We start from the raw sequence: 14,012 nt of genomic DNA on the forward strand, positions 1-14,012 counted from the left end.
GGGGAGAGAGGAAGAGGGCAGAGAGCAGAGAGAGGAGAGAAAAGAGGAGAGGGAAGAGAGAGGGGAAGAGGGCAGAGAGAGAGAGGAGGAAGAGAACAGAGAGGAAATTTATGGATTTTTTGAAGGGGCTAAATAGATACCAAAGATACACTAGTATTATAAAAATTATGTTTCTTGGTTCAACGCTATTATACAAGTTCAATATGTTTTTGCACTTATTAATTTCATTTTGTATTTTCTTTGAAGCCTTAGAACCATTTCATGTTAGTATTTTGAAGAATACACTACAACAAAACGACCTGAGTTAAAACAAAACAACCTGAGTTAATTTAAATACTAAACCATCACCTACAGGATAGATATGAGATAATGCCACCTCCCAATACTAATACTGACCTTAATTAAATAAAAGGGATAACTGAAAAAATTATAGATATTAAAGTTAAAACCCATTACTCCCACTTTAATATTGGTGAATATTAATATCTGGCCTGCTAGATGTTTAAAAACAAAGCTTGGAGCCCTTTGACATGGCTCATGTCTATAATCCCAGTGACTCCGGCAAGGAAGGAGGATCATAGGTTCAAGGCCAGCTTCAAAATTTAGTGAGGCTCTAAACACTGTAGCTCAGTGGTAGAGTATCCCAGGGTTCAATGTCTAATACCAAAACTAGGAGTCAAAAGCCAAGGAAGTAAAGGGGCTAATGGAGAAAAAAACAGCCAATATTTTGGCCCTTGCCCTCTCAGGTCAGTCAGGACTCATCTCTAATGGCCCTGCAACCCTGGTTGAGTCACCTGACCTGCCAATAAGGGGAATTGTGAGGACCTTAGAGAACAGGAAGCCAAAATGTACATTTTGCCAAGAGGAGGGTCACTAGAGAGGAAAATGTCCCTGGTGCTTCCATGTATGGTCAGCAAGGCCTTGAACTCATCCTGGCAGATGGGACAACTGGTAGAGAAAGTTAAAGAATCCAAGAGGCTTTTCACAAGTTCCCAAGAGTAACCCCTGAGGAATCTCAGCTAACCCTAATAGTAGATAGAAACATGGTCAATTTTTGACAACTTGGTTTTAAACACCTGGCAGTAAATATAACCCAAATACAGTCATACATGGACATTTCAAAGGTAAGACAGCTGGGTATGGTAGCACATTGCCTGTGATCCCAGTGACTCGGGAGGCAGAGGCAGGAGGATCCCAAATTTAAGACCAGCCTCAGCAACTTAGTGAGTCCCTAAGCAATTTAGTGAAATCCTATCTCCAAATAAAAAATGAAAGGGGCTGGTTGTGGCTCAGTGGTTAAGTGCCTTTGGGTTTAATCCTCTGTACAAAAAAAAAGTAAGACAATATTTCTTTTAATATAACTTGAGATACATGCTTGTGTCAGCCCTACCAAAAGCAATCAAATTTGAGAGGTTATAGAGAAAGGGGTTTTTGTCTGATAATAACTATCAAAAGAGACTGTTAAAATCATGTTTACTCTGAGTTAATTTAAGTCTGATTTGACAGACATATTTTTGAAAAAAAAATTCAGATCCTGAGATGTATACAGGCAAAAAATATTAAAGCTTACTTAGTCTTATCTAACTGTTACCAATATTAGGACCTCTGGTAACCATACTTCAGCTCCCATCCCTCAGCCAATACCATTGTAATCTCCTAATAAATTTTCTTTTTTAATTAATTTTTTAATTTATATATGACAGTAGAATGCATTACAATTCTTATTACACATATAGAGCATAGTACATCATATCTCTGGTTGTATACAAAGTATATTTACACCAATTCGTGTCTTTATACATGTACTTTGGATAATTCCACCATCATCTCTAATCCTATACCCCCCCTTCCTCTTCCATCTCTCTGCCTCTATCTAGAGTTTGTCTATTCCTCCCATGCTCCCCCCCCCCTACTCCACTACGATTCAGCCTCCTTATATCAGAGAAAACATTCAGCATTTGTTTTTGGGGGATTGGCTAACTTCACTTAGCATTATCCTCTCTAAATCCATCCATTTACCTGAAAATGTCATGATTTTATTCTCTTTTATTACTGAGTAATATTCCATTGTATATATATGCCATATTTTTTAATCCATTCATCTATTGAAGGGCACTTAGGTTGGCTCCACAGTTTAGCTATTGTGAATTGTGCTGCTATGAACATTGATGTGGCTGTGTCCCTGTAGAATGCTGTTTTTAAGTCCTTTGGGATAGTCCAAGGACTGGGATAGTCAAATGGTGGTTCCATTCCCAATTTTCCAAGGAATCTCCATACTGCTTTCCATATTGGCTGGACCAATTTGCAGCCCCACTCCTAATAAAGTTTATATTTTCCATATTAAACAATCCTACAGTAAGAGGATGGCAACACAATATTTCCAACCCATTCCCACAACTATGACCAGTGTCTATCTCCTTTAGATCAATCAAGATGAGACTTTTTTTATACTTGAACTAGAACCCAGTGGTGCTTAACCACTGAGCTACATATCCAGCCTCTTTTATATTTTATTTTGAGACAGGCTCTCACTAAGTTGCTGAGGCTAGTCTCAAACTTGTTATCTTTTTGTCTCAGTCTTCCAAGTCACAAGATTGTAAGTGTGTACCACTGCATCCAGCTCAAGATGAGACTCTTGATCCCTGACTAGACAGAGTCATTGTCCCTTGCCAACCTGAAACAGCCCTAGAAGATAGATCTTCACCCCTCACCAACTCTTTATTTTTTCTTTTATTGGTACTGGGGATTATTCTAGATGTGCTTGACCTCTGTGCCATACCTCCAGCACTCTCCCTTTTGTTAAAATTTTGAGATAGGGTCTCACTAAGTTGTTGAGGCTTGCTTTGAACCTGCGATCCTCCTGCCTCAGCCTCCCAAAATGCTAGGATGACTGGGGTCGCCATGGCACCTGGTCTGAATTGTCCTTTGAATGCAAATTTCTTGCCTTATTTACCTCAAAGGCACCTCTCTCTTGAGATGGCCCTAATCTCCCTTGAATGTGTATCTACTTTCCTAAATACACCTCTATCTATGCCTTTGACTGGCATGTACTGAAATTCTTTTCCATCACATATTCCAAAATCCCTGCTGGTTCTAAATTCTACCTTCTCTCTGGGAACTCCCTGGACCCTTTTGGAGACATGTCTTCTCTGGTGACAGATGAACAGGAAGGAGTCTGTGCAGTCGCTAACATTTCTTGTTACCCATGGATAAACACATCAGGCATCACAGGAACTCACTTGTACAAAATTTAAGAAACACATTTCTTGGTTGATAAGTAGATTCCTAGCTCTTTCTTTGATCTATTTGATTTTATCTGATGTGGTTCATGTGTACCCTAAGGAGCATATTCTCTCTCTCTCTTTCCTCTCTTTCTCTATGTATGTGTATGTATATATATATACATGTATATATGATTATTTAATCATATATATTAACTTATATATAACATCACATGTTTATATATAAATCAAATATGATGTATATCATATATATGATATTATATATATGATTATATACATTTATATATAAATTGTTCCCTTGTTCTCACCTTATAAAACCCAAGGTTCTGTACTGACACAATAAAAGCTTTCACTTTATTTTATACAATAAAGGCTGCCTCATTCATAATTTTCAATTTGAAGCCAATTAGATTTATATCTAAATTATTGAAACTTTGTCTTTTGATAAGCTTAAGAAATAAAGGTTGGAGGACCAAATTCCTCAATTACAATCCACATTCCCATCAAATTGAAGGCAACACACTCTAAAAGATGGTCAAGAACTCCAGGAGCCTTCAACTGACTTCCTCACCAATTAGTCACCTAGTGGCCCAAGGTGAGCCCACAAACATGGATTGCTCAGAAACTCACTTTCTCTTGCAGCAAGCGCGCTGGCATTTTGGCTCTCGGATGCTGCGATGACTTTCTCAAGGCTGAGGTTGCCAAGTGGGGTTCCGTACTGCCAGGATAGAAGGTGGACTTCTACTCCAGGCTTTGCCTGAAGAGCAGCAATTCTGTGCTGTGCTCTGAATGCTTCTCTAACCTCACAGAGTGATGCTGTCCACGCTGGACCTTGCTCTGTGTGTTATCTCCCTGAGATGAAGATTTAAAGGCTACAGCTAGCAGTGGTTGAAATTGTCCCATATTTCCTCTACCTTTTATCTGCAGCCAATAAGGGGCAAGGTTCACAGAAGCTGTCTGGCTTAGGCAGCCCTGATTGGAGGGGAGGGGAGGGGACAGAAAACAAAGGCAGGCAGGGTCCAGTTAGAGTGACTGGAGGCTACAAACAATAACAATGCTAATGATCCCGAGACAACACTAATGACCCTTATGTCAACTCTGGCTCCTCACTAGCCAAAGAAAATTTGGTGCCTCCTCATCCTACCATTATCATTGGCTCAGCACAAACTGATGTTCCCTTGCCACCAGCTCCTTGATTTCCTTCTGTTTTTTTCACCTTCTTGGCTTCTCTTCCAGGAGTTGTTGGATGTCTGCCCAGTACATGGGGCCTCAGGAGTGTTCTGAAGATTTCTTTTTGGAAGAGCTTGAGGGCCTAGTTCAGCAGTGAGGGTTGTATCCAAGCCTAGGCAGGCCCTGGTTTCAAGGTTAATTGCTGGGCATTGGGGCAGTTGCATAGGAAAGTGTGGAGAAGCCAACGTGGGGCAAACCACTCAACTCCATCCAGTCTTACCTTTCCTCCCGGTGTCTGGGACCTTTTCACACTTGGAAGGCCACACTCTTAGCCTCTAACCATCCCCCTTGCCTCACCTGCCATAGTTTTGAGCCAAACACCTGGGTAGAGCCTGCTTACTTAGCTAGTGACCTGTGCTCCCATGGGGGGAGGTGAACAATCTCTCTGCCCCCCATCCCAACCCAGCTCTAGGATAACACAGATCATTAGAAATTCTGGTGACACTGTAGAGGCACAAATGGATCTTTTCTCCTACAAGAGCCCAACAAGCTTAGACACTGGGCATGCTCCACAGAGAAAGGACATCTGCAGGCACCAGTAGGCAATGATATCCCCTTGTCTACTCTTCCAGAAAGCATGCAGGATGGTTTGGAGATTCTTCTGATTGTCAAGTTGGAATACTAGAGACTTCTTTATGGAAAAAAGCAGGAATTACACACAGTGTTTTCTCCCAGCAGCAGGCCAAGGGCTAGGAATAAGAGTAAGGAGCAGGTGATGAAGAAACCCTGCAAGCCAATTCACAAGAATTATTTTGTTGAACCCTCACTGTGAGCCTGTGAGGTGGGTTTTGCATGGTTCCATTTAAAAAAAAAAGAGGAATGTGAGATATGGAAAGATCAAATGAATTGTCCACCATCACAGCAATTAGCAAATTGTGGAGCTGGGAAATAAGCACAGAAATGTGATGCTGGAGCCCAAGCTCAAGACCCTGTTGCCCTGGAACCCTGCAGTGCTCTGACCTCAGATCTTTCCATCAGGAAATAATCTCTGGGTCTGTGGGAAGTCCTGCTTGGAGAGCTTGTAGCCAGGCAGGCTCTGCATCCATTTCTCCAGGGTGGTTCCATGCCCAGGTCTCTCCATTGATGTCCCATTCTCCTCTGGGAAGGGGAAGGTACTAAGGAGCTCTGTGAAATGACTAGCTTCTCAGGAAGAGAGGCACCTGGGATTGCCTGGGAGCAGGACAGAGCTCTGCCCTCTGGTTTCAGGGGCAGGCCAACCCCCTGACCAGTGATCAAGCACCTCTATTTCCAGACACACTCACTGGCCAGTGGGAAGGTGCCAAATGAGCCTAAGTGATCTCAGAGGTGGAAGCTCATGTGGTGATGGTTCAGAAGTGCAGAGTGTGGAATCCAAGTCCACCAGTGCTGCTCCTCTTCAGGTTCTGTCAGCAATGTGTACTAAATTCCCTTGCCAACTGCAGGTTTACTCCATCCTGGTCCAATCCAGGTTGCTAGATGTACTACTATAGACTGGATGACTTTTTCAACAGAAATGTATTTCCCATGGTTCTGATGGCTGGAAGTATCCATTGACGCACCAGCAGATTCATTTATGATATAGTGATGTTTACAAAGTGGACATGATTGTGTATAATGATGTGAGCTCAACAATGTAGAAAATATTGTAGAAGGGAAAAAGAAAAAAAGAAGTTATTAGGCTGAGATCTGTATTCTGAAATCTACTGAGATAGAGATAACTTTGAAAAATTTGTTCGTGAGCTTCAATGTTCTCATCTGTAAAATGGAGATAATACTATTCATTTTGGAAGATTGCTTCAAATATGAAATCGTGTATTAAGATCAGTAGAGTACTCTACACAGTGTAAGTTGCAATTGTTAATGTTTCATTTAGATCCAGTTTCCTTCATTTCAATATTCAAAGTGATTCATGATTGTACTCTGAATGTTCTCTTCCAGCCTTAATTCTTACTTCCTGCTTGGTATAACTTACACCTTCATCAGACTATACTCCTCCCAATTTCTGTACTTGATCTTAGCCACAAAGCTGTGAAGCACTAACTACTACTCATTTCTAAATATATTCTGTCTTCTCAACTGTCTTTGCACTCCATTCTCTATGTCAAGATATTACTCATGAGCCACAAATTCCACTCCTACTTATATACCCCAGAGAATTGAAAACAAATATATATACATATTCACAACTTGCATAAGAATATTCATAATGGCATTATTTATAAGAGCCAAAAATAAAAACAATGAAATTGCCCATTTACTGATGAATAGATAAATAAGAAGTATATCCATATATATCCATGTAATAGAGGCGATGGCTAAGGAGTCTAGGTTTCATTTTGAAATAAAACATTGATTGAGGTGATTAACCATATGACTACAAGATATTATATTGTAGTATTTATTTTTTTTCCCTTTTGTTATTCATATTTATTTTTTGACATACTATGTTTTATTTATCTTTCTGAGTATAATATAAACTTCAAGAGGGAAGGGGTTTGGGGCTGGTTTGTTCATTACTGTATTCTTAACCACAAAATAGTACCTAGCTCATAGAATGCACATAATAAATATGTTAAAGTTCAATCCATAGATTGAAGAACAAACCATAAGGCTGGAAATGTACTTCAGTGGTACAGTGAGAAAGGACCTGGGTTCCACCCCCAGCACCACAAAACAAAAGAAAAATTCATAAAGCATTAGTACTCATTAAAATAATTTCCCTATCCATAGAGAATTAAAAGTATCAAGTTAGGTCTTGCTAAATCTTTTACTGAAAGGATCATTTCCCAGAAATGATCCAGAAAACAAAAACATATACTATACCACTCAGTATCTGTAAGTTTGGGGAAAATAGAAAAGATATAGTGGAGAAAGGTCAAAAAAAGGGGGGGAGGCAGGAATCCACCAAAATATTTCAAATTAATTATCTTTTCCTTAAAAAATCTCTTACATCTCTTACATATGCACATACAATGGATCTATCAGGCAGCGTACACTGTGTCTTTGTTGAATTTTTTCTCTTGAATGGTACTGGAGCAATTTGGGGAAACAACATCTTCACTATCAGAAGACAAATCAATATACTGTATTCCTCTTTGATTCTTGCAATATGATATACTTGCTTTCCTTTCATTATCTGGAATGTCTGAAACATTAGAATCTTCTGTTTTTTCAGTTATATCTGAATCAGGGCTGTTTGCCCTGCTAACTTCCCCTTCAGCATTCTCCTCTTCAGTACTAAGAGAAATTGGTGAAGAAGGGCCGGGCTAGGAGGGCTGGGGGGTTGCTTCGGGAGCTTCCTCAATCTTACTCCTTTTCTCAAAGCGAAAACGGTCCAAATTGAAAAGATTCATTTTGGTGGAAACCACCACGCTGAGGGCAGGGGACTTTAAATGAACTATCGGGAGGCTCAGAGGTGGATGAGCTCGGACATCTCTTAAACGCTCACTCGCTACCTGGCCTCTTGGCTCTCTTTCTTCCTTCAGTACTTACTGCCTTGCAGCCTCGGTGCGATGTAACAAAGGTCAAAAAGAAAAAGCTATATTGTAGTATTTAAGTAGAAAAGTTGCATGGTATAGAAATTGTAGGTCAAAAAGCCTTCTTCTATTCCTGCTCACATCAGCCACTACAGATCGTGAGATTGCCAGCTTGCCCAAGCAAACAAGCCCTAATGACCTGAAGTTATGCAACCAGCTTCACTATCTGCCCATCCACACTACACATTGCTTCATGGCATTGGGACCGGAGGTCAGAGCTGCAAAAATGGCCCCCATAACTTCAAAGCTCTCAGGCTTTCCCACCTCAGAGGGCAATGTGGAGAGAGAAGGTAGAAGCCATCACCTATTCCTGCCCCAATGTCAGCCCCAATCAGTTCTCTGGGCACAGAGAAATGGGAGAGTTCTCCTAGGTTATGGGTTCTTTGATGTCCAGTGGTCCAAGCTGTGTCCCAAGTACCAGACAGCCAGGAAAGATGGTATGAGTGGATTCCTCTCCCCCCTACCCAGGGGACAGGACCCAGAGTGGTCTATTCTTTTGTGGCCCATCTGGGCAGCACTAGCTCTGGACAAGATGGGGTGAAACAAGCAATGGGGGCCCCATTGCCATGAATACAGTTCCTTCATTCAGAGAATGTTTATGAACCACCCACAAAGCCCCAAGCTCAGGGAAAATGCAGGTCCCAGGAGCTCCATTTGGCCAGTTCTTGTGTGCCGCAGTCTGGCTGGGCACAATCAGGAGCCACTTGTCAAAAGAAACTAACTTTATTTTTAGAACCACACACGCCAAACAAAACAGCCTCTCAGGAAAAACCCTCAGAGCCTCAACTGCCACCACCGGCTTTCCACAAGCCTCTCTCTCCCACACACGCTTCTCCCCACCTCCCACAATCCTCCTGCTCTTGAGGCCTATGGGCTGGGTCACGTGGGCGGAGCCAAAAAAGTCCCCCAATGAGCAGCTCCGTGGTCTGAAAGGGCAGGGAAACAGCCCAATGAGCATCACCGCAGAGGAGCCAATCAGCTAGATGTTGCTGCGGCCCGCTGTGAGCCAATCATCAGCCGGCAGCTGGTTGCTGGCAGCTGGAAGTTTGCTGGGGCCCCTTCGGCTGTGGCTCTCAACACTTGTGATGGACAATATGTCCATGCCTCTGCTGATGGGCCTCAATACAGGGCATTTTAAGAGCTGCTGTCAGAAGGACATTGGCCAGACCACCCTGGGAGAAGCAGAGAAGAGAGCCTGATGGGAAATCCTACCTTAAGTATGAAGAGCAGGTGACAGTTTGGAGGCCCATGGGAGGGAAAGAGACTCTAACATGACACTTCACTGACTGGGATCCTCAAAAATGGCTCTTCCCAGGCCCAGGCTTAAGAGATGGTGCCTCAGGTCCTCAGCTGGGTGGCCCTCATAGAAAAGAGGCCAGTGCATTCATCCAGCCCAACTCCCTGGGTTACCAGTTGTGTCTGTCCATGCTCAGAGCTGCTGACTCCCCTCTCACTCCAGCCCTTCTTCCCCTGCTTCTCCCCTGTCCAACACAGCACTGGAGTGTATGGGGGCCCTCCCCAGACACAGGCATATTTGCAGACACAGGTTCCTGGACTAGGGGGAGGCTACTACTACCTATCTCTGGGAACTTGCAGCAGTTCTACAGATTAGAGAGTGAGTGTGACACGGCAGCTAATGTCTCAGGACAGTGTAGTAATTGTGGGCTGATAGTTAGGGTAGGCAGGAACTAGGATCAAAGGTCTAAGGACAGGATCAGGGTTGGAGATTTGTGCTGTAGCCTGACCTAGCAAGGTTAGCTCTTCCCAGAACACAGGCCACTCCCTACCACCTCCTCTGGAGTTGTGCAGAGGATCTTTCAAGCTTTCCAGAACTTGGAGAACCAGGCCCACATCTAAGCATTCCACCTAGGATGGACACAGAGAAGACAGGCAGACACAGCCCTAGAGCCTCCAATGACAAACTGATGAGCAGAAAGTCTTTCCTGCCTCAACTCAGTCTCTAGGACAAAATGGAGAGAGAAGAGAGCTTAACCTTGATGTGCATTTGTGGTTAAAGAGATGCATCCCCATTAGCTTCCTGAAGTGGCCAAGAGGGCCGCAGACTGGGGGTACAGTCCCAATCATCCTCCAGATTTCTGAACCAGCACCGTCCTCTGCTAAGAGCCAAGTATATGATGCATGGCATTTTTGGTCGAAAGGTGACGCCAGCTAGCCATTGAGATGATATGATTATGTTAAGATTTGCATTCATATGGATATTGGACTCCTGCTGTTCACCTAGGCCTGCTACGGGACTCCTGGAGAGTTCCCATTGGTTGGGGAAGTACAGTAGGAGGGAGTTCCAGGGGAGGAGCTCTCTCTGCGGTCTGGGAGGAGGCCGCGTGGGTGGAAAAAATCTTCCCGGGCGCGTACCGGACATTGGCGGCAGTTTCAAAAAATAAACTTTGTTCCTGCTTGAGTGGCTCGTGATTTTGTGCCCAGCCAGACTGCGGCAGTCCTCTCTCAAGTATACAGAAGAAACAGATCCCAACCATTGCTGTCCCTTTACCCCACTCTTTTCCCCTCCTGAGCTGCTGCCCTTACAAAGTTCCTTTCCTGAGTCCATCTAGTCTCAAGTGCAAAGGGAGCACTAGCAATCAGTACACCCTCCTGGCCTTCCCTTTTCTCTACAGTAACCTTACCACACTGATGTCATCTGTGCTTTCCACTGACAGCACTGAGCTGGCCACAGAAGGGCTGCAGGGTCCAGAGGACAGCTGGCACTGTCCTAAGCCAAGCTTCCCCAGAGCATTTCCCAACCAGGAGTGTGTGTCTCTCCCATCTCATCCATGGTGCCAAGGTATCCACCCGGGAGTTGGGTGCTGACTGTGCCTCTCTGTGCCCGCTGGAAAGCAAATGCTCTGCTCTGTTTGGGGAATGAAGCCAAAGCTCTGCTGCAACACTGGGGAGCTCACGGATTTCTAAGAGAAATGGGACAAAGCCCAATAGCAAACCACAAAGGTCAGCATCTAAAGGGCACAGAGTGTAAACACACCATATCAAATGGGTAGGAGTTCAGGGAAGGGGAAGAGAGGCCCTTCCCAACAGAGGAGCCCCTAGGATTGGGTAGGCAAGAGAATGGCTTTGAGGGCCAGTGAGGTGGCAGTACTTCTCTCTCTCTCTCTCTCTCTCTCTCTCTCTCTCTCTCTCTCTCTCTCTCTGTCTCGGCGGGGGAGGGGGGAGTACCCAGGATTGAACTCAGGAGCACTGAATCACCGACTCACATCCCCAGCCCTATTTTATATTTTATTTAGAGACAGGGTCTCACTGAATTGCTTAGTGCCTCACTTTTACTGAGGCTGGCTTTGAACTGCAATCCTTCTGCCTCAGCCTCCCAAGCTGCTGAGATTACAGGTGTGTGCCCCTGGGTCCAACTAAAGCTTCTCTTTACATGCACTGTACTAGGTGTTCTGACAATCTAGTAACATTCACCCACAAAATACCCTTACTTTGCAAGACTCAGAAAAGGTTGCTGGGTGGGAAATGCTATGGCAGAAATGTTCTATCATCTGCCAGGTAGGTGCAGAGATTTAGAATATTTTTTTTTCCGATAGTTATTTCCAACAACAGAACAAACACGTTAAGCAGAGAGTCAGAAGGACACTTGGTGTGCCTCATGTCCCACCCCTTACCAGGGCCCCACTCCAGGCTGCAGACACCCTGAATACTGGACGAGGTACAGTCTGGAAGGCCCACTGGCCAGCTAGAGGCAACCTCCTTCTACTCCACGACCCCACTGCACCTTCCTCCCTTTCCCTGAGGGAAAAGAGGAAATCCCAGGCAAGCCCTCAGCTTTGTGCTTGGCATCCAAGGTTTAAGTGACTGTAATCCTGGTGGACTGCCAGGCTTCTCTCTGCTGCTCTCCCCCCAGGGCTTGGCTCCATCCTTTCAGAGCAATCCTTTTGTTTCCAATGGGAACTTTGGATTTGTAATGTCATCTGACCCAGATGTGCTCTTGGGAAATCCTTGATTTTCCCATGTTTTCCTTTCAAGTAGTGGCCTAGAGAGTCACCCACAGCTGAGGACCAGCAAGAGGGGGAGGAACCAAGTCCAAGAGCCCCACATGGAGCAGCACCAACCCCTTCTCAAATCTTCCAGCCTCAAGAACCTCACAGAGGCCCAAAGGAGGCTAGAGAACTGTCAGTCCCCAGAACATGCCAGACACCCAGCATTCTCATCTCTTAACATTCTTTTCACCAAACTTCTACTTTCAACAGACAAGTGCCCATGTCTTCTTCCTGATGCCCAACAGCTACCTGAGCCTTTGGGCCTTTTGGCCAAGCATCAAGTGCCCAATGACATAGTTTGGCCTTGGCTGAGACCACCCCCACACTGCTGACTCTGGTGTCAGGGGAGGGCCACCTGAGAAACAGAAACCCCAGAAAAGAGATAGGACCTGATGACAGCCAATTAGCTTCCTGCCAGGGCAGGCTGGTACCTGGGGCTGAAGCCAACAGCCAGGTAATCCCATTATCCCTTCGTGGTTTAGGACTATTAAGCGTGAAGAAGTCAAAGGCAAAGGCAAGACAGACCTAGGATTTGTTTGGTGGGAGAGTGTATCTGGATTCATCCAGGAGAGCAGGAACAGAGTCCCATTCAGGGGTGGGAGGACACTATGAACAGGTCATTGGGGAAGGATTGGGAGAAGGGTGCGAGATCAGCACAGGAGGTGAGAGGTGAGGGGTGAATTATCTCTCCCCGAGGTTGGAGCAGGCATAGCACTTAGTAAAGAGTCCTGAGGATGGAGGATGCTCCTTCTCTAAAGGAGGGCAAGGGGGCCATGAGGATGGGCTTCACAGACTGCCAGCTGCAGGGCGAGTCATTGACCAAGAGCATTCATGTGGGTCCAAACTTCTCAGGGATTCTCTCCCAGTCCAGACAGAATCAGCTAGAATAATGAAGTTGGACAAGCCTGTCCCCGGGAGACACAGGACCTCCCTGGTAGCCTATTTTGTTTCCCTAAAGGTCTCACAAACCCTTTCTTAGGCTGTACTGCAGTCATTTATCCAATCTCCCCTCCCTGCCACCCCCCATCTAGCTCTCTAAGGGTCAGACACACATCATGCCTGACAGCCCTGGGTCTAACTGGGCCCCCTCCCTCTGTTCTCTCACAGTGTTTCCCTCACTGAAAGCCATGCCACTTGTCCACTCTCAGGTCTGCTTCTCAGAGGACTCAGCTTCACACAGATCTCCACCAGGCCTCTGGAATGATGAATTCCTTTGAGCCTACAGTGTTACTCAGAGGAAATGGGTAAGTAACAGGAAAGAGCTGGGGAGAGAAATGGTTCCAGGACAGGGACTCTTTGTGTTTGCTTTTCCTTCAGAAAAGAGCAGCCCTTCTGTACTGAGACAGGGTGATGTTTCTGCTGCCACCTCGTGGCCATTTCAGGTAAAGCATTTTTGTGGCCTCTGCTGTGCTGTGATAGAGCTGGAGAGGGAAGAAGTCGAGAATTTGCTCTGGTGTTTGGGGTCCTCTCTCCCCTGTGTATAGAAGACGTTGGAAGAATCCTAACTTCTCCGAATGTGTATTCTTCCATAAAGCCCTGTAGTTTTCCTCACTTCCTGCCCTTGCTCACGCTGCCTTCCCTGGATGCAGAGAGGAAGTCAATATCTTGACCATGACAATCCCGATTCTGAAGCCTATCACCAGCAGTTGTCTCTCTGATCCTGGGTTTCTTCACCTGTAAAAAGAGATAATAATAATAATTTAAAAAACCCATCCCAGAAGATTCCGTGAAAATTAACTAATCTCTTATACTATAAAATGCCTGACTTCTGCATGGTTAACAAATGGTAGTTAATTCTTTATTTCTCTCTTCATACATTATCCATTCTTCAAAGTCCACCTCAATGGCCATTTCCTTCCAAATTTCCTTCCTGTCCCAATTACTCGCCTTCCTCTGCACCACTCTGAGCCTCTGTCCCTCAAGCTGCTGTTGTCACACATTCCACCCATACTCCTCCCAGCTGGGATCTCCATGCAAGTGGCCATCAGTATAGTGTCTTGTTGCAAAGAGGTAATAGG

General features: G+C 44.8%; 1 protein-coding gene across 1 annotated transcript in view; it reads right to left on the minus strand.

Moving 5' to 3' along the window:
• Positions 1–14,012, minus strand: part of LOC114088514 (stearoyl-CoA desaturase-like) — a 31,279-nt gene that overhangs the window by 15,235 nt on the left and 2,032 nt on the right. The window contains exons 2-3 of the mRNA XM_071611704.1: positions 13,547–13,668; positions 12,244–12,349 (exon numbers count right to left, since the gene is read on the minus strand). Coding sequence (XP_071467805.1) covers positions 12,244–12,349; positions 13,547–13,668 — 228 coding nt within the window. The remainder of the gene's footprint in view (positions 1–12,243; positions 12,350–13,546; positions 13,669–14,012) is intronic.

Source organism: Marmota flaviventris, chromosome 4, assembly GCF_047511675.1.
Source record: "Marmota flaviventris isolate mMarFla1 chromosome 4, mMarFla1.hap1, whole genome shotgun sequence".
NCBI lineage: Eukaryota > Metazoa > Chordata > Mammalia > Rodentia > Sciuridae > Marmota > Marmota flaviventris.